Source organism: Fringilla coelebs (genome assembly GCF_963513975.1).
Source record: "Fringilla coelebs genome assembly, chromosome: 11".
Lineage (NCBI taxonomy): Eukaryota > Metazoa > Chordata > Aves > Passeriformes > Fringillidae > Fringilla > Fringilla coelebs.
Genome location: NC_140037.1, coordinates 16,727,301 through 16,748,041, shown reverse-complemented (window position 1 = coordinate 16,748,041; position 20,741 = coordinate 16,727,301). Strand labels below are relative to the sequence as shown.

The 20,741-nt window shown below is 46.9% G+C and overlaps 3 protein-coding genes across 6 annotated transcripts in view; 2 read left to right on the top strand and 1 right to left on the bottom strand.

Moving 5' to 3' along the window:
* Window positions 1–2,550, top strand: part of PLS3 (plastin 3) — a 49,590-nt gene extending 47,040 nt beyond the window's left edge. For all 4 annotated transcript variants that reach the window (XM_084213124.1, XM_084213127.1, XM_084213126.1 and 1 more), the window contains exons 15-16: window positions 300–424; window positions 1,242–2,550. In XM_084213124.1, coding sequence (XP_084069250.1) covers window positions 300–424; window positions 1,242–1,374 — 258 coding nt within the window. In that variant the 3' untranslated portion in view covers window positions 1,375–2,550. The remainder of the gene's footprint in view (window positions 1–299; window positions 425–1,241) is intronic.
* A 2,794-nt stretch (window positions 2,551–5,344) lies between these two features.
* LOC311157908 (uncharacterized protein) lies at window positions 5,345–6,622 on the bottom strand (the record flags this gene model as incomplete). Its single annotated transcript, XM_084212958.1, has 1 exon — window positions 5,345–6,622. One exon carries the CDS (start codon window positions 6,620–6,622, stop codon window positions 5,345–5,347), a length of 1,278 nt encoding a protein of 425 aa, XP_084069084.1.
* A 7,675-nt stretch (window positions 6,623–14,297) lies between these two features.
* AGTR2 (angiotensin II receptor type 2) lies at window positions 14,298–17,498 on the top strand. The gene is made up of 2 exons (XM_084213151.1): window positions 14,298–14,394; window positions 15,995–17,498. Exon 2 carries the CDS (start codon window positions 16,068–16,070, stop codon window positions 17,184–17,186), a length of 1,119 nt encoding a protein of 372 aa, XP_084069277.1. The 5' UTR covers window positions 14,298–14,394; window positions 15,995–16,067; the 3' UTR covers window positions 17,187–17,498.
* The last annotated feature ends 3,243 nt before the right edge of the window (window positions 17,499–20,741 follow it).

Below are 20,741 nucleotides of genomic sequence, written 5' to 3'. Positions count from 1 at the left end.
ATTTGGAGGTGAGCATTGTGCCTTGGGCTGTGCTTGGCAGGGCAGAGCTGATGCCTGCACAAAGATTACTTCTTTGGATTGCCAGAGCACTTGCAGTAAATTGGAATAATAGTATTTTATCATCACCAAAGCTGAGGCAGCAGTTTGGTTTTCCCTCTGGTCCACCTGGGAATAGTCACTAACAGTGCTGCTTTGAAAAGGCTTGTTTAAAACTTCTTTGGCTGCATGTTGCAGAGCAGCTGAATTAAGGTGAGAGTTATGGGCACTCATCTTTACTTCTCTGTCCCTGTATTCTCTAGGACAAGACTATCAGCACAAGCTTGGCAGTTGTGGATTTAATCGATGCCATCCAGCCTGGCTGTATCAACTATGACCTAGTAAAGACTGGTCACCTATCAGAAGATGACAAGCAAAATAACGCTAAGTAAGTTTGTTCTCTCAAAAGCTGTTTGGCACTGAAAGGGTGCACATTCAGTGTGCTGGCCTCAAGCTGCAGGTGTTTTGACCAGTTTATTGCTGTGGTTTTCAGTCTCTTTTAGCACAGTACTTTTTACACAGGCAGCACTTTTGAAATGGAGCTGCTGTCCTTGCCCGTGACGCTGGAGGGAGCAGTTGGCTGAGCTCTGGCTCGCTGAGAGAAATGCAGAGCAGCTCCAGCAGTTCTTATTACCACTGAAACTCCATTTCTCACCTGTTTGTTCAGGCATTTGAAGCGTTCACCTGGCGGCTCAGAGTTTTGAAATTGAACCTTTGTATGTCTTATGTCTTGTTGAATCATCACAGATTGTCAAGTTTAAAGTATGCATATTAAAGCATGCCTTTGAAATGTGTGTTCTGTGACTGTTCTGCAGTGGCAGAATGACAGCAAAATTTCTGGCAGATAATAGTCTCACTTTGTTATTCATAAGGAGCAAACAGAAAAGGAAGTGTTACATGATTAATCCTTCATTATATATGCTATTAGCCCTAACAAATATTAATTAAGATTCTTTAACTGTCAGTAAAGTAGACTTGACATTCAAAGGTCAATTTGCACATTAAAAACACTTTACTATGGAAAAGGAAAACAGCAAAAAATGAGAAAAACTTGTAAAGCAGAAGGATGTGGTGTGAATAAACTGTCCCACATCTTAAATCTTAATAAAGAATAGGTGAAATTGTGTTGGGTGGGGCAGGATTTGACTTGCCATTTACTGGTAGCAGTCTCAGTGCTGACCGCCTTATTTTTCCGTGGTGAATAGGTATGCTGTGTCCATGGCAAGAAGAATTGGTGCCAGAGTTTATGCTCTCCCAGAGGATCTTGTGGAAGTGAAGCCAAAGATGGTCATGACCGTGTTTGCCTGCTTGATGGGCAGAGGAATGAAGCGAGTATAAAAGGGATGATCCACGTAAAGAAAAAAAAAAACCAAAATGCAACAAAAACCCAACCTGCCACCCTGGGTGCATGAGTAGCAGATGGGCTGTGACCACGTTGAAATGCTGTTGGCCTTGGAACTGTTGAAGTTCAAAGGACTTTGTTTTGCTTTGCAAGACAAATTTATTAAAATTCTCAGGGGGAGGAGTTATAACCAACAGACGTGCTCTTTTCCCAAAGGAAAGTTTAACTTATCAAGAGCTCACAGAAATGCATTCATAGCAGACCTGCATCTTGCAATATTGCTCTGGAGCTGTTTTCACTCCATTATTTCTCAAATACTTGATGTGTGGTTTTACACCCTTGAGGGCTATATGGTGGTTGGTATAAGTTGTAATGGAAACAAATCTAATTTCTATCTGCAGTCCACTTTAATTTCTATCATACAGTCCAAGCATATTTTAGGTTTGACCATATTCTTAATTTTGCAAATAAATCTACAGTACAAGTTGGGACCTGCAGGCCAGCTCGCAATGCTAAATGAGAAATGTGTAATTAGGAAGATGTACTTCCTCTGGTATTCTTTGTACATGGTGCTTTTTTGTACATCTAACTATTTTGATTACTTTACAAATAAAGCATGGCAGTTTTTTCTCTTGCTGCTTATAAAAAGGGGTTTTTTTTTGTTTGTTTGTTTGTTTTTTAAGGTTATACTGCATATGATAATACCACCATCCTTGGACCTCTTGCAGTAACATGTGATCATGTTGCTGATGGCACGGTTACACCTGAGAATGGAAGTGAATGCATTTTTGTATGCATCTTGGTTCAGTTCTGTGCACCTAGAAAATAATTTTTACAAAAATCTGCATGAAAACTATAACTTTTTTTATTTAAAATGCTGTTAGATACAAAACCATACTACATTGTGGAGAGGTTTTGTGCAGGGAGGAGGCAAATGGTATAAACAGCTGGGTTCAATAAAGTGAACAGCAAATGTGCTGGAATAGAAAATTATTTTTAGAGATAAATGGAAGGAAGCATTGTCGCCAAAGAAGGAAGATGCTGTATCCATAGGATTTCATATTCTCTTGCTTTGGCAAGCTGTTTGCTATATTTTGAGATCATATTGCTATTCCAAGCTATTCAAAATGATGTAATATGGTGGCAAAGCATCAGTTGAAATAAAAACATTTAAATACACGCTTCTCTCCTTATTTGCTCTGACCCAGCATGGCAGCCTGTCTTCAGCTGCAGCTGGTGCCACACACAGGCTTCATCCCTGCTGGCCTGGTGTGAATCTGCTGCCAGGTACTGGTCCTTCAGAGCATGCTGAGGGGTTGGTGCTGCTGGCAGCACAGCAGGGAAAGGTCCCTGGAAAGCAAAGTTTGTTTGAAGCAGCAGCTTCTGTGCTGTTGTGCCTTGGGGGCTTCAGAGGTTAACATTTGTATGACTATTTGTATCACTAATTTAGGGAAAGGGAGTTAATTTTCCTGTGTGTAGGAGATGAAGAAAGGGCAGGTGAAAAGGAGGGATTTGCCAGGGAGCTGAAGAGGGTTTGGGGCAGCTGGGAGGAGAGGAGCAGGAGCCCTGCCATCTGCAGGGGTGGCACCAGCTGGGAGTGCTCCCTGCTCTGGATCTGGGGGCTCAGAAAGCCACCCCAGTGATTCCCTGCATGAAGCCTTGTGCAGAGCTGGCTGGAAACTTTCCACTGGGACAATTTTTTTTACAAGAAAAGTATGTTAACAAAGCTTCCCACAGGAAGTTGCATGTTTTCACTCAAGATGGAGCGATAGACCGTAAGTAGAGTCACAGCCACCCCACTGAAACTGCTCTGGTGATTTATGGCACTGGCTGGGGGTGTGGTGTGATTACAGTCAAAATTCTTGGACTTTGGAAGTGGCCATGTGCATCTGTACTGTCTTGTCTCTTGCCTCTGGTACCAGGTTAAAGGGGGGAAATGGGTACTTTGACAAATACAGAATGGGAAAGCATCTCCTTGTGCTGGAGGCATTTAAGAAAGAGAAGTTTGGGGGCCAAGTAAAGTGGATCTCTCACACTGAAGGTCCAGTGCAGCCAATCAGGACAAACCCAGTGCTTTCTCTCCAGTGAGCACTCTTAACAAGCAGGATTTAAAATAGTTTGTTTTGTCAAACACACCTCAAATTTTTACATCACATCAAGGAGATGTAAACTTCAGCACATTTCCTTCTTCCTGCAACTCTTCTCGCTCTTTATTAATAAATTAGTTGTTAGTATTTATACTTCGTTTTGCTTCTTCAATTACATGCTTTTTTGTTTGCAAGGTTTTTTTTTAATGGTGTCAGCTTTTTTTTTTTTAAACAGTTGGACTTGCTGCTGCCCTTGTTGGGTGCATGTTGCCCTTATCCTTCATCTTAAGGTCTTGACTGACTCTTCAGGACCTGTGTTTTCTGGCCTTCTTCTTGTATTCCTTGCAAGTTTCATTTTTTGTGGATTAAAAATGTGGCCACATGTTTTCCCTGAGCATACTGTGTATAACTTGTTAAATAGTTGTATGACTTTTTATCATGGCACAGAGGAAGCAATTTTGTTGTGTTCCTGTTACTCTTTAATGAGGTGGTGGTGTAATAGTGGAAGGAATGTTTTCTCAAAGTGTTCAGAGAAGGCAAGGTTCTTGTCCCTATAAATTTTTCAGCAGTTTGTATTATTCAATGGAAAAAATTGAATATTTTAGGGACTTAAGAAATTGCTGAGGTGGACTTTGCTTGCTTTTTTGCTTCTGCCTTTTTCTACTGGAGCTTGATAGAGAGTAATGCAAAAGCAAGAAACCAGCTGGAGTATTTTCCCACCACTTCTCAAAGTATGTGAAGCTGAGGAAAGTGAAGATGATGAAACAGCTCAGACAATGTAGGCAAAAATTTATTGTATTGACCGTTAAATGCTTTGCACAAACCTAACCACAAATATAATGAGGTGCAGCATGTGTGGTTTTGTGGAGCCCCACTTTGTCCCTTCCCTGGTGTAACAGCACAGGTTGGGCCTGCTCTGCACTCCATGGCAGATTTCCCATGTCAAATTATGCAGGTTTGTGTGTTTTCAGCCCTAAACAGGGGTTTATTTCTCTCTTACCTCTTATCAGCTTGGGATAATTCCTCTAAGGACAGGGACAAATGTGGTGTGTCTGGCACACATTCCTTTGCTTCCTTCTGTGAGCACCCAGTAAACATTGGATAAGGGCTTTTAATATACCTGCACAAATGGAAAATTCCATTTGGGAGGACAGAGGAGGCTGATCTGTGTCTCCCAGCAGCTGAAGGGAGGCAGACTGGGGATGTGGCACTGGAATTGTGCTGTGACAGAGCTCCTTAACAGCATGCAGGGAAACTCAGCTACTACAGACCATCCCTGAGACAAACAGCCTCCCTGCAGGGGTAAATGCAGAGCCACATTAGCTGAGGTTCAGTGCTGTGAGGAACACCTGAGTGATGTTTTACATGGTGGTGGCTTTGCCCACACCTCCAGCACTGCCTTACAGTCCAGCAGCAGAGATCTCCATGTGCCCACGGTGGGAAGGTACCACGTGCTCACAGTGATGCTGATGGGCCTTTTCTAAGGACTCCAGTTGTCCTGGAGCACGTGCAGTTGATTCCTATTTCAGCAGTACTCACAATATGCCCAGTGTGGGCTGGGCACAGGGAGGCAGCCCCTCCCAGGGAGGTCCCAGCTGGCCGTGGTCAGTTGGGAAATGGGGAGGGCAGAGGGGAACGTGCTTCCCTGTCCCACACCACCAGCACAAGCCCCAGCCCTGAACTTGCCAATTTGAGCATTTGCATTGAATTTTGATTTTAGCATTTCAGATTAGAGTATAGCCCATAAAGGAAATAATACATTCCTATATAATGAAATTTCTTTATTTGCATATAAAATCCATCTGCCGCCAAAAACATCGTTCATAGACAAATTTCAAGAAAACAAATAAGCTGCCTCCACTTTATACCCCAACCCCCATCAGAAGGGGGCCAGCAGGGTGCCCCATCCCCTCTCACTGTACCACGCGTGGCAGGCGAGCGCCAGCAGGATCAGCTGGCCGGGCAGGGCGGGGGGCCTGGGGGCCACGCTGGTGCCAGCCCCCCTGCACCTGTCCTCGGTGGGCAGCTCCAGGGGCACGGGGCAGTCCCCCCAGAGCCCGGGGAGGGGCTGCTGGGGCGCTGTGCTGTTGGCAGGGCCCGGGAAGGCGCAGTCCAGCCCCTGGATGAGCGCGGCCGTCCGGCGCCGGAGCCAGAGCGCGCCGCAGTCGCAGCTCCAGGGGTTGTGGGACAGGAACACGTACCTCAGCCCGGGCAGGGAGGAGAACAGGCGCACGGGCAGCGAGCTGAGGTTGTTCCTGCTCAGGTGGAGGAAGTGCAGCTTGTTCAGGTACAGAAAAGCAGAGTCTGAGATGGAGGAGATCTGGTTGTTGTTCAGGTACAAGTTTCTCAAGTTGAGCAGCTGCCGGAAGGTGCAGTCGACGGCAGTGATTCTGTTGGCTTCAAGGTGCATGGTCTTGAGCTGGATCAATCCTTCAAAAAGCTGATTAGGCAAATCAGTGATGAAGTTGTGGCCTAAATTTAACATGCCCAGTCTGAGAAGCTTTGAGAAAGCCCCATTTTGGATGATCCATATCCGATTCTTCCTGAGATTGAGATCGTTCAGGGTTTCCAGGTCCTTCAGGGAATCTCTGCCGATGGCTTCTATGTGGTTGCCCTCCAGGGAAAGCCTCGTGAGGCTGGAGAGGTTCCTAAAGGCTTGTGGGACGTACCTCATGTTATTGGAGGCTAAATCAAGCCTTTCTAAAGAAGGCAAGTGTGAAAATAGAAGTGGGTGGATTTCGAAGATGTTGCAGTGGGACAAATCCAGGCTGATGAGATTTAAGAGTCCTCTGAAAGTGTTTGCGTGCAGGTAGGTGAGGCGTGAGTTCCTGCTGAGGTGCAGCTCTTGCAGCCTGCTGAGAGCATGGAAAGTTCCTGGGGTCAGGAAGGTCAGGTTGTTCCCATCTAGCCAGAGGCTGTGAAGGAAAGTCAGGTTTCTGAAGGTGTTGGAGTTGAGAATCCGCAAATAATTGTTGGAGAGGTTTAGAGAGATGGTGGATGGTGCTATTTCTGCAGGTAGGGTTTTCAGTCCAGCTCTGTTGCAGAGGATGGTCTCTTCAGGTGTACATTTGCACATGCTTGGGCATGAATTGGAGACATTCATACTCAGCCCAGCCCTTGCTGCACAAGTAAATATAAATATAACGAGAGAGAACATGACCAGCCACACATCAGCCACAGCATCTAATACCTGATGGTCAGCAGAGAAGGAGGCAAGAGAAAGAGCATGTACCTTTTGGGCAGGTGAACCACAGGCAGGGCAAGGTTGGTTGGACCGTGCACAGTGAAAATAAATCAGCTGGTTCCTCCTGCTGCAGCCCCGTGGGGATTAAGTGTTTGGGCACGTCAGAGCTGATTAAGTGCTGCCCTGAGAGGCAGGGAGACTTCTCAGCCCAGGATCATGCTCTGACAGTGGTTTTTCTCACCTCCTGCCCTCTGCAAACAGCAACAGGTAACAGACTTGAGAGACTCCTGCCCATGGCTTATGTCCATTCTCAGAGTCTGCTTGGCTCAAAAAAACTTTTCTGGGAGGAATTTTTGTGATTTTCTCCAGCTAGGGCTTCAGCAAAAGCAGTGGAAGGGGGCTCTGCCATCCAGGTGTGAGGTGAGGGCTCTCACCCTGACAAAGGCTGCACACACTGACAGATGCCCCAGGCTCAGGGATTTCCCCTGGTGATGGCTGTCACTCCCCTGCAGTGAAGTGGGAGACTGCCAGGAGCTGTGCAAGCCTCATGTTCTCTGACATGAGAGACATTTCTCTGACATTTTTCTCTGGGAAAGCACAGGGGAGTGCTGTGTCCTGGCAGTGGCAGTTCTCGGGATGAGCCCTGAGCCATCTATGAAGGGTGAAAAATGAACCCTGTGGTTGAAATGTGGAGCAGCCCAAGGGCACACTGTCCTTCCTAGGGCAGGTCTGAAGAGGCCACTGAGCAACTGGAGCTGGGCTTGGGTCCTTAAAAATCTGTGTCCTTGCCCTGCCCTGTTCTTTATTCTATATCCACGGTGCAGTGGGAAAGTGCATTTGGGGGCCTGACTGATGAACTCCACAGTCAGGGATCAGCAATCTCCAGACTGATCATTCTGCAGGAGGACCAGACCCTGGACTTGCAGCTGATGGGTCATTAGTGACACAATTGCTGCTCTTGTTTTTGCCACTCTAAATTTTTCTTTTCCATTTCTTTCTGCTGGAGTTCTCATGTGTTCTGATGTTCTTGAAGCACCTTTGTCAGCCCCTTGCCTTCCAGTGCATTTCCCTGCTCTTAATTTCTTGGTCTGGCTCAGCTTTTTTCTTTTTTTCATTTTTTACAGGTTGGGTTTTCTTTCTCTTCCCAGTTCTGCCAGCTCTCTCCAGACAGTGGCTAAACCCCCAAATATACAGTATGCCCAACAGTAAGTGTGACCTGGACAAGTTTGCAGCTCTGTTTTTTCCTCAGCAGAAGCAGATTATATTTCCTGTGCTGTTAAATCACTATGTTGGCTTCAACTAGTTCTGTTTTCTTCTTCATTTTTTCAAGCAACAATCCCCTGAAGAACAGCTTCTCCCTGGAAGCTTGGCCAGGATGATCACGTTGTGCAATGGAGACCATCTTCCAGCTGTAAACAACATCATTTATTTAGTTAGACAGGCTTTGGTGCAGTGTTACTGGGGGCCAAACTCCGGTTTCCACCATGAGCAGCAGTGCTGGCACCGTGCCCAGGGGCTGGTCCTGGGAGCCCCAGAGGAAGGTGGAAATGTGCACTGCTCACCCCATCCAGCTGGTTGTGTCTGGGGTCAGGCCAAGGGTTTGGGTGGGTGAATCTGTTTTCTGGGTTCCTGGCTCAGCTGGAACTGCTCCTTCAAGGACATCACCTTGGAGGGGTGTCCTGCTGCTGGGGTCTCCATGGCTTCTCTTGCCTCCTGATGCAGCACAGCTGGGAATATCCATCCCTCCATGACTTTGTCAGTGCAACCCTCTGAAGGAGGCAGGTTTCTGCTGATCTCTGTGCAGAACAAGTGAGCTGCAATGTGTGCTGGGGAATGCTTTTGCCTTTAGCTGACGTTTGTAGCTCAGGCTGAAAAAGATGGATCTCTTGCTCTGGTGTCCCTTTCATTCTACACAGGGTTTATTTCTGGCTGTAATTCAGGTTGTAATTCCAGCAGTGTTACCGTGGTCTAGCTCTTTGTAAAGCCCAGTGCTCTCTGTAGTGTAGCTCTCCTTGATTTCATATTGGAAATTTTCAGACCAGAAGCACGCAGCTCTTGGAGCTCATTGCTGCCAGATGTTGCTTAACTGGACTCAAACACTGTGGTGGAACAGGACCCTGCAGCTGCAGAATGTTTCCTTGCTTTAGAGCCTACAGGGCCAAGGAAACCCATAGGTATCAAAGTGACCAGACTTTTACACCTTGTCACAGCTTTGGCAATTCCATTTTTCCCTGTAAGGATTCCACAAAGCATGGAGGTGGGGTGGCAGCTGCCTCGAGAGGATTTTGGCTGTGGCTGCCCAACCTTACCAGTGGCAGCCCAGGCTGCAGCTGCCCTTGGGCTGGAAGCAGTGCAGTGGTATGCCAACACCCAGCACTGTGGAGAGCTAAACCTTTGCTGGGGGCTGAGTGCTGCTCAAGAGAGCGGCCACAGGAATGTCCTGTGTGTGCTGCAGAGCACAGTGCTCCTGTGCTCAGCACTGCTCCAGCTTCCTGAGCATCTCTGCTTCAGTCACTGCCACGCCAGGTGCTGCACAGACAAGGTAAGGATGTGCTCCTTGAGAACTGACACACGAGTTTTTTCTCCACCTACCCTTTTAGCAAACTTTCCCTTTATGGTCTGTTCAAATATTAGCATCCTGCTCTTGGGTTCTCTTTTCCAGGCTCAGCTCTTTGTGCTCCACGTGCAGGGACTCTGGTTGTCTCCCTCCATCTGCTTGGAGGGTTTCTGGAGTGCATCATGTGTTTTGGCTGAGGTGGCTCATCCACCCAGCTTTAGTGGAAAAGCTGAACCGCTGCAGGTCTTCTGTTAAAATGTATTCCGCCCACCACATGACCATGGTTGTGTTCTTGTCTTTTTTTTCAGTCACTGATTTATCTGACATCTGGGATTTATAGACCAGCTCATCCCCTTCAGAAATTGTTTGTAGCTGATGTCAAGAGCCTTGCCTAATACTGTAGATTTTAAGGAGATGAATTCTCTTTAGAAGATTGAGGCAGTAGTCAAAACTTCTACTTTGGGATGGTCTTGCTGGTCTAATAAGTTAAAAGAGCGAGGTTTGCATTCTTTAAACTTTTTGTTGGGAAAAGTTGGAATTAGTAGAATCATTTAATAGCTTTCTTGGTTAAAAGATTGATTAAATAATGTGGAATATGCAAATGTCAGGAATAATCTGACACCCCCAAAGCTTTTTCTAGCTGGTGAACTCTCCTTTGTGTGTATCTCAGTATTCTTGGAACATAAGAGGAATTTCTAGTAAAAACACTTAAAAAGTGGGAAAGCTGTTTACAGTGGTTATAGTTCAAAATAGCAAAGGGAGGAAGATTTTTATTTTTAAAAGATCTCTGGAAAGAGACCCTTTGGTCCCTTTGCAACTCTACAAAAATTTCTACAGGGTCCTAACCCTTCCTAAATACCATCTCGAGACCCTAAAGAGAAATGTGAAGCATTCTCCCACATCCTTTAAATGCCAGGCTATAGACAACTCTATTAATTCAAATAAAGCAGAAGTTAGACAGGAGGGAACTCTCTCCCACAAGATCTGGGCACAAATGTCTTGACTTCTGCTGCTCATCACAGCAACTGGTTTGAGAGAAGTGAGGAGAAAATTACCTGTGATGATGAATTATGAAAGCTGACTGTGGGTTCCTGCTGTGGTCTCAGCTGCTGAAATGCTGCTCTGCCACTGATGCTGCTATGGCCACGAAGGCTCTGTGCCTGTTTTTGGCAAGCCCTGGAGTCTGGTGGTCTGTGTGTGTTGGGGGCATGGCTGGGAGCTGTGCAGCTCCCAGGGATGGAGTTTTGACCAAGTCCTGCTGTCTTCAGCAAGAGCAGGCATGCCCCAAGAACAGGCAGTGGTGCCAGGGTGTGTGCACTTCCTGCCTTTAATAGCAACGGGTGCAGCTTGTTTTCAAAATCACTTATCTGCTTGTTTTCTTTACTTCTTTTAGTAGCTTGTAAAATGCTTACAGCCAATAATTTGAACAAACAATGTCATGGAGGATAACCTCAATCTTGGCAGTGCTGTTGGCTGGACACAAACATCTCTCATAAAATAAATGCTTTGGATAAGTTTTCTGCATGCTGAAGGTGGGAAGGGCATCCCTCTTCCCTCCCAAATGTCTCTGTCACACTCACTGAACTGCTCCAAGACTGACCTCTTCCAGCACAGAAGGTCTGTTCTCTCAGAGTGTCTGATGGGCCCTGACTGGGTGGCCCTTGTGGCCACTGCTGTGCTGCTGTGCTGTGAAAAAGCAGCACTTTAAAAAGCTGAGTTCTGCCATGTGAAATCATGGCTCCAGCAGGGAGAGGGGAACACTGACCGAGGTCCTGCCTTAGAGGATGCTGTCAGCTCTCCCTCTTGGCCAAAACACCGGGTTTGCAGACAGCCACTGCCAGAACTGAACATGCTTCAGAGGTACCTGAGGCAGTGCTTGGACCCAGAACTGGCCCAGCAAGAGCCATGGGTGCTGGATGGGAATGGCACTCACTGCCTCAGCCTTCGAGGTCAGTGCTCACACCTGCTCCCTGCCCTGAGTGCCCAGAAAGGATGCAAGCATTCAGCCTCTCTGAAGGAGTGCTCTGGGGCTGGGGAAGGGTGAGCTAGATTCCCCAGTCTTACTTGCAGGACTGAGCAATGAATCCCTAAAGAAACCCTTAAATAAACAAATGCAGGAAGGAGGAATGCTTAGAAAAGTTTATGGAATGCTGGAATGTTTGGCACAGCACACCCCAGAATATTCTGGGCTCAGAGGGACCCACAAGGATCATCAAGTCCAGCTCTCCCAGCCCATGCAGGGATCAAACCTGCAGTCTTGGCATTATTAGCACCATGCTCCATCCAACTGAGCTGATCCCAGGGTCTGGCTCAATGAAAATCGTCACTGCCCTGGCAGCTGGTGCTGGATCCCCAACTCCTGCTGCCAGCCCTGGCCCCAGGGAGTCAGGGGATCCTGCTGTGAATCAGCACCAAACACAGCCACAGTGATCTGTGTTGGGTTATGCATCCTGGGGAGCACATTTATAAAAGATTTTTTTCCCTCTTGCTTTCTCCAAAAGGAAGAAATCAAGCTCATGGGTACAGTTTGCATCTGGGTCTCACATTACTTGGAGCCTTTGGCAGGCTGGCAAGGTTTAGCCTCAAGAGGTGGCCCTGACATCCTGCTGGCACTGTCAGGCTGCTTGTTTGGAATATTCCATCCCTGACAGTGGCAGCACTTCCCTGCAAAATCCAAGACCTAGGGCTTGGAGTGCGTGGATCCTTTCCCTTTTATTTGGACAGTTGATCAGAAGGTGCTCTTTGAGTTGTGGGTGGTGGTGGTTTGGGGTTTTTTGGTTTGGGTTTTTTTAAAGACTTCTGGTGACTTTTTACCTCTTTAGGTGCATAGGCTTGAAGATAGAAAGACAAACTCAGGGCTGTATGTGGGCCTGCAGCAAATTTCTTGCTCCTCTTGAACTGTAAATTCTTTTAGTTGATGTCAAAGATGTACTCGAAATCCTTCTCCAAATTCAACCCCCAGACACCTCAAGCTTCTACAGCTTTGCAGTGAGGACTTGGGATCAGGTAAGGAATCAGATGCACTGAGCATTGGCAGGGGAAAGAACAGGAGCAGGATTTGCCACTGGGCAGCCTGAGCTATGACCCCCATTGCACTGTGTCCATCAGGACCATTTCTTGTCTGTTAAAGTCTCAGTTCCGTGGGGAAAGCAGAATAAACACGGTCAGTATCTGTAGGGATCAAAAGTTGTGTGGAAATAAAAACTTTATATTTAAGTCTAAACAGCTAGTATTTGTTATTTTTGAAAAATAAACATTCTTGTGCATTTTTCCTTCACTGGGTGTTTGCTGAGGAATGGAGCAAAACCTTTTACCAATGGTTTGTGTGCAACTAGCAGCAGAGACTCCTGGCTGAGGGTGTCCTGGCACATCTCGTTATCAAAAAAATTAATAAATATGGCTCAGAGCAAGTGCTGGCATCTCAGGCCACTCACCAGTGGGTCAGCAGCCCTGCAGACCCCAGGCAGGGTCTGTGCAGGGGAAATTGGTGGCAGAAGGGGCATCTCTGCTCCTTTGCAGCAGGACTCACGACTTTCTTCTGTGTGCTTGCAGCCTGAGTCCTGACCATGGACTGTTTTGTCATCATGTCCTTGAAGCAGTAAATCTGTGCAGTTGCACTGTGGTAAATAGATATTCTGTGTGGGATTCCCTTTCTTTAAATAACTCAGTCTCCTTTTAGCACAGAGAATGCTAAGAACTGGACTTTGAATTATGGTGCAGATAAAGACAAAAGCTGCCAAGGACTTCTCTCTGCCTTGAATGTAGCACTCACCTCCAGGGGATGGGTGTATAGGAGTTTGCTGATAAGTTTTCTCAACACTCTCTGAAGCTTTCTCTGGTCAAAGACACAGCTGGGCTCTGGTGAAACTGGTGAGACAGTTCTCCACAGCCTGCCCAGCCCTTGGTTCCCCTGAAGATGCTGTTAAAAGGCTGTTCTCCAGCTCTCCTCTGGGTCACTCTGGTATCAGCAGAGCTGGTGATGCCTGCTGTCCCTGGTGTGCTGCACAGTCCTGGAGCAAGGGCAGGACTGGGGGTGGATACACCTCACCCCAGGGCTGTGCTGGTGTTCAGAGGATGGGATGGGCTCGGGTCCAGTGCTGGCCAGGGACAAAGGGAAGTGTAACTGCCAGGGGCTCCAGTGGTTCTTTCTGTTTGGCACATGAGCCTTGCTGGGGAGCACAGCACACGTGCCCCCAGCAGATGGGCAGCTGTTGGAGAGATCACACTCAGGCATCAGGGCAAAGTGTTTAAGCCTCTGGGTGCTTCCTTTGCCCTATTGCTATCCTCCAGGAGCCCCCTTGGAGCTCCTTCCATGGAGAGGAGGCTGGGGCCAGGCACGGCACGTGAGACAACGAAGGAGCAGATGTAAAAACTCTGTGTAGTGGGAATGGGAGTTGGCATGAGCTCATTTTGTCATGTCCTACCCCAGTGCAGCCTCAGAACCAGCCTGCTCTCAGCCATGTCCTGCTGCCTGGTTTGTCCTGGTTTGTCCTGGTTTGTCCTGGTTTGTCCTGCTGCCCCAGCAGTGTGCATGTCTTTGCCAGCAGTAGGGCAGTGCTTTCCCATTCCAACCGGGGGATGGGATCAGCCCCTCACCCAGGCAGTGCTGGGGTGAATGCAGTGATGTTCCTGCACTTTCTGTCTCTCTGTGTTCACATTGTAGCCAATTCTGCCAGGACCAACAGCCTATTTCATTCTCAAATGTGTTAGTCAGTGCTAGGGCTCCACGGACTGCAGGGAGCCCCACTGCCCCCAGGGATGCACAAATCCTTTCAGGGAGGCTCCCACATGTTGTGTGTGCATGTGGAGGGCAGAGAGGGGCTCAAAGTGTGGGTGTATCCTCCTGGCCCAAGAGCTGCGGTAGAAAACCACAGGGATATTTGTGTGAATTTCCTTTTTCTTGCTTGCTTCATTTCCTTTTTATTTTTTTTTCCTTTTTTTCTGGCTGTCTTGTTGCTCTCTCCTGATTTACTGCATGTGCTCACGTGGCCTTGGAAAGGGGGGTTCTCAAACTGTTTTGCTTCCAAAAGGAAAAGAAGCTGGCAGGCATTCATACTTCAGTTCTGGAGTTATGTAGGTTAAAGTCTCCCAGTGGAAAAGGGAAGATATGAGAGAGCAGATTGCTGGTGGCAATACTCACCAGGAGGAAAAGGGAAAAAAGGAGCACGGAATTCTGGAGGCTTGAGAGGTAGGTTTTCTATCTGCTGCTAGAACATAATTTCCATTGGTTCCATTTGTGCTGGAATGTCTCGTGCCTGCAGTGAGAGGAGGAAGGAGCAGCTCAGAGCAGATCCTCAGGAGCCACTTGTTCATGGCCAGAGGAGGGGAGGGTGTTTGTCAATGAAACCTTGTTCTCTGTAATGCACTACAAATAATTCTGGTGTGGTCGCTCTGCTGGAGCCAGGGGGTATCTAATGCTTTGTGGTTGATTCTGAGATTTCAGATTCTATGTGTTAAAGTGAAGGGCTCAGGACATAAGGGTGAAACGGGACTCCAGACCCTCTCTGAATATTTGTGTAAAACATAAAAGCTTTCATTTGGTTTAGGACCCATTTGAATACAGAGCATGGGTTTATGATCAACTATTTGTGACTTCAAATACCAGCACTCTGCAGAAATTCCCCTGCTGAATTTTAATTGTTGAGACAATATATTTAAAATAAAATTTTTGTTAGTGTATCCAAAGTAGCATATTGAGTATTTTGCAATGAGCAAGTGATAAGCTACTGTACCTTAAACTGTCGATACAGAAAAATATGTTTGAAATGATCACTTGCCTTCTGTTCAATGAGAGATCATTACCCAGATCTGTTTTGGTGAAAAGTTCTGTTATTTTTAGGGTTCCTTAAGAATTTTTAAATGCCTGACTGGTTCCATGAAAACTTAATTAAAAATTAATTTCCTCTTTCTAGTATGTAAAATAAAATACTTGGGTATGACATCTTCTTCAGTGGCTTAGAAAGTCTTAAAGTTTGCAAAATGTCCTGCTCAGAGTGCAGACACAAGCTGTTGAAATGCAACAAAGACAGACCTGTCAATTAACTCTCTTATTTTAGCTGGTTTATAGCTACATTTTCCCCTACTGAAATCCAGTTCTGATATTTCTAAATGAATGGCACATAGTACTGTTAAATCCAGTTCCTGCAAGGACTGAGTTGATTGCTTGTGTCCACATTGAAATGATCTCTTTTACTGCTCTGATTAAAGCTATCATAAGGGAAGGAGATGCAGATATGTGTCAGAAGGACACTGACAGTGAATGACATTTTGCAAAGACCCTTCAGTGTCTTTGTGTCCAGCCCTGTGAATTGGGAAAAAAAAAATCACAGCTTGCTTTCCTAATAGTCCTTTTAAATGGCTGCTTTCACATCTGCCTTTTTATATTATTTTAACTGCTCAGAGTGCTGAAAATAGCATGAGAAAACTGGGAAAAGGATCATGAGGAGCTTCAGCGTGGCCTTTGGGTCACAGAAGCTCCCAAAGTGTCTGCAGCTCCTGAGTCCATAATCCTTCTGCTCTGCTGGCCACAGAAAGCACCATCTGTAATCACAGATAAACCCCAGCTGCTCTCTTCTCTGCCAGGCTAATTAAAAAGTGCTGTGACGTCCCAGGGGCTAATTGTGTTCTGTCAGTGGGATGGAGGTAAGGAGTTCAGCAGGGCTGCCTGGTATTTCAGCACTCAGCTTACTGATATAGCTTCAAATGGTTTTTATTTTATCGTGTCTGTGTGATTTCAGAGCTAAGACGGCTGCAGAGTGCTCGTCTAACACACGGTTTCTGATCTGCAGGTGAGCAATGGGATAGGAAAGTGCTGCCAGCCCATGAATTTCCTGAAGAAACTCCCTTTCCACCAGCACCAACATGCAGAGCAATTACTCCCTGGTTGTCACCACCGGGGAAAGTCTCCAAGTCCTGTCTACAGCGCTGACAAACTCATCAGCTGTGCCGCACTCCTCCCCTCCCTGCCCCCTTACCTCTTCAGATTACCAGTTTTCACTGATTCCAGCCCTCTTCTCTGCAGTTTTTGTTCTTGGCTTGGTTGGCAACAGCGTGGTGGTTGTGGTGCTCTGTCGTCACACTGGCCCCAAGACAGTTGCTAATATCTACATTTTCAACCTGGCCATGGCAGACCTGCTGTGCCTGGCCACCCTCCCCTTCTGGGCCACCTACTACGCTCAGGGATACAACTGGCTCTTTGGGTCTCTCATGTGCAAGATCTCCAGCTCTGTCCTGTGTCTGAATATGTTTGCAAGTATCTTTTTCATCACGTGCATGAGCGTGGACAGGTACCACGCCATTGTCCACCCCATTCACTCCCAGAGGAGAACTCCACAACAAGCCTATTTTGTAGCTTTGGTGGTGTGGGGCCTTGCCTGCTTGTCCTCCCTCCCAACTTTTTATTTCAGAGACACTTACTACGTTGAAAGCTTGGAGGTCAACGCTTGCATTATGGCCTTTCCTTATGAGAACTATGCACAGTGGTCTGCGGCAACAGCCTTCCTGAAAAACACCCTGGGCTTCTTCATCCCCTTGGCAGTGATCACCACCTGCTACATCTGGATCAGGAGGCACTTGCTTAAAGCACAGCAGTTTGGGAAGAGCAGGCAGAAGAGGGACAAGGTGCTGAAGCTGGTGGCCGCTGTTGTCATGGCCTTCCTGATCTCCTGGCTGCCCTTCCACGTCCTGACGTTCCTGAACGCTCTGGCTCACATGGAGGTCATTGCCAGCTGCGAGGTGGTGGGGCTCATCGACACGGCGCTGCCCTTCAGCATCTGCATGGCCTTCGCCAACAGCTGCACCAACCCCCTGCTGTACTGCTTCATTGGCAACCAGTTCCAGGAGAAGCTGCACCGCCTGTTCAAGAGGAGGGTCCACCAGCTCAGCAGCCACCGCGAGAGCTCCTCTGCCAGGAGGGGCAGCTGCTTCCGAGAGCCTGAAACCCCCGTGGGCAAAGAAGGGGAGCCTGAGTCCTTCCTGTAGGCTCTGGGGTGATGTCAGTGCAGCTGGATGTCCCTGCAGTTGTGACATTCCTTTCTCCTCTTCCCTTTGTTTTGTGCCCATTCATTCGCCGTTTTTGTCATACACGGGGATTTATTCCTCCTTCTTTTTCACAACAAGAACTCAAGTTTCACACAGAGGGAAGGTTCTGACAAATAACTATATTGATGGCACTATAAAATCAGCTTTTTGTATGGCTGCGATCAAGCAAATGTTATGTGAAACACCAGAAGTCTAAATATACTGAAGGACCATTACACCATAGCTACAATTGCATAGGTGCTGAGTATTATACCCTAAACTGATTTTCTAAAAGAGATTCTCACTAGAGAATGTGTAAATAAAGCAGTGCAGATACTTCTGTACCTACCTGTAAGAAAATATTTTGACATTTATTTTGTATATTTTAATTTTTTTTTAAATAAATGGCTAGAGATGTATGTAAAATGCATCAAATATACTTCCAGCTTGCTTCAGCCTGGGATCCTGACAATCTGTGGAGACGTGGCTCTGCAGAGTGCTGAAGGTGGGAGGGTATTCTTGTGGGAAAGTAAAACCAAAAAGTGCACATTTTTATACCTTTCTCATAGCAGGTAACATGTCCATAGGCCAGATGGTCCTTTCCTTGATTCAGCGTGGTCACTTGTGACAAAATGCTGCAGGAAGTGAACATGCAGTGTCCCACTGCTACGTGAGCATGCTGAGCCCCACACACTGTCCAGCAGCCTTCGTGCTGATTGTGTGCACCTTTTGCATTTGAAATGTCAATTCCTAATGTGAATTTGGAGTGCTGCATACAGAAATCCTGAGTGACTCCGTCTTGTCACCCAGAAGCAAAACCATGGTGTGAGTTTACTCATTTTAACTGAAAGAATGAATGAGAAAAAAAGTATTTGGGAAATACTGATTCTATTTTGAGGTTGCTTTTGATGTTTATTTGAAATTTCATTTTGCTGGAGAGGTCCTGGTCCTCTTGGGCCCTTTGGTAGGCTCAGTCTAAAAGAGGGGTCTGTTAGCACCTTTTACCATGGCCCGCAGGTTTCCCCAGGGTGAGTGACCAAAGATCTTTAGTTTCAGTGAATTGTCTCTGATATCAGAGTTGCTCTTGAAGCTTGAGTTCACAGTTTTGATCCGGGGTCAAGCCAGCCCCCTTGGAAGTCCCAGCTGGCTGGAAACCATGGGAACCTGGTGCAGGTTCACTCCTCTGGTAGGTAGGGGTAAGTTTCTTCACTGGATCTTACAAGAAATGTGTCAGTCCCAGAGTGATGTGAGATGAAAAGTTGGTGCAGAACTTGGCAGAACAGGGCCTGACCATAAGTAACCCCTTCTCCCTGTCCTCCTCTGGTGTTCTCTAGTGGGGTATGTGGCTGGAGAGATGCTTATCCCTGAAAGTGGCAGAGTTACTCAGGCAGCTCCCCTGGAATGTTTTTGTTGAAAATGTTCCGAGGAGTTAATAGTGTCTGGGGCGTTGGATATTTCTGGAAGGATAAATTGTTAATTGCTTAGCAATGGGGACAGCAAAGCAGTTCTGCCACAACAAAACAAACCAGCACACTTAGAAAATCACCAGGTGCTCAAGGCAGCAAGCTCAGAGGGATAATGAGAGGTTGTGGAAGCTTTTTACCTTTGCTGCAATACAGGTCAGTAAAGAACACAAGTGGGACATCAATTGATGTCTTTGGAATCTCAAATCAAAAGCTGACTGCACCACCTGAGCTCCTGTGCTACAGCTGTGCCTGTCCTGAGAGCAGGACAGGCTGCATGTCAGGTGGGACCTGCTAAAAACCAACGGTGTTTAACAAGGATTGTGCCTTTTCCCTGGTGTGCAGGGAAATACTACAGGAATCTGAAATCCAGTTGCATTTACAGCTGTGAGAGGCTGGAGAAAATGAGAATAAAGCTTTCCCGAGGAGAGAAAAGCAATGCAGCCTCTCCCACTGTTGTGGGACAAACTCATGGCTGGCTGCTGGAGGGCAGGGATTGATAACCACTTGCAGAGGCTGAGACAGCTGCACCCAGTGTCACTTTCCTACAAACAGGGGAACAAAAAAAGAGTATCAGATATGAGGTGAACTGAGAGGGGAGGAAAATTCTTTCTTTCAAAATGCAGTTTCAAAAGAAGTCTACTCTGAATGTCATATTCTGCAAGAGTGACAAACTTAGTGACCCCAGTGTGACATTTTTGTTTGCTAGATCTGCCTTGTACCTCTAATAGGTCATGAATTTGAGCAGTGCGGTTAAACAAACATCCCAAAAATTCTGTCTCAAGACGGGGGGGGAAACAGGGGAGGTTCTGTATCAAGGGTTTTGCTTTATTTTTAGAGCAAACTGATTAATGTTGAGCGCTAAGAATTTCTTCCATCATACTCAAGTTCTTATGAGATTTTTGAGGGACTTTTAAAATAAAATGTGTGTGTGGGAGGGGTTTCAGAGTTTCCTCATATTGTGTTCATTTTTTCACGCTTTTCAGCAAAAGAATGAGGATGGAAATTTAAGCAGGCTTTTCCTTGCAATTTAGAAACTTCTTTTTTCCTTTCAAGAGAAAATTTTGCTCCTGTTTGAAAATTTTTCTGATAGGGCTGCTTTTCTGTTGTGCAGGGCTCCAACCTCTGTCAGTCAGACCCCAATATTTGCAAGGTCCTTTGCAAGCCCCGTGTTGCCTTAGGGTCTCCTAAAAAATGCAAACCCCTGTCCAAGGCAGGAGTCCTGCAGCCCCTTCCTGGGCTGTGCAAGCCTGGGCAGGGCAGCCTGGCCATCCCACAGCACCCACCTGGACTTTGGGAGCCACTCACACTTTTGGCAGGGACTTTGGGAGAGTGTCTGATCCCTCTGGGGTGTGCGCTCTGCAAGTGCAGAAAGATGAATTTGTGAGCAACCGCTGGGTTTTGGCTGTGCTGTGGTGCAGCAGTGTCAGTGGAGAGGAGAGCCTGCTGTGGAAGGGGTGTTTTGTCATGGACCATATGGAAATTCTGATGGGTTTGGAGAGGGAAACGTCCTGGGGCACTTTGCACCTGTTAGATGGTCGTTCCCCAAAGAGAGATGGAAGGATGGTTCCATGGGTCCGTCTGTCTCTGATGTATTTGCTCAGCAAAACCTCTTTGTGGCTTCCTTTTTTAGCTCTAGTTGATTGCTCAGACCACTTTGAGCGTCCCGTGTGTGTCCCTGAGCTGACTTGACTACACAACTTCAGTGTACTCAACAGAGAAAGCCCCTGGCTTTTTTATTAGGAGCTAGTGCTGGGTGGTGAGCTAAATGTTTTGTTTATGTAAGATATACAATAAGAAGTGTTTGGTACAGCATGTTCTCCCTGAGGACTCAACATGGCCTGAATCTTGTGCTGGCACCCACTCAGCACAAGAGTTCTGGCAGTTCCTGCCAGGTTCTGAGCAGGAATATCATCTTGCCACTCTGTAGCTGACTGCCACAACTTGGCTTCCCTTCACACCTCCCCTGGTCCTGGCTGAAGGGTGAGGAGGTGCCAGGGAGCAAGGGAGTTTCTCATGTTTCCCGATGAAAATGAGGCTTTTTGGGTATTCT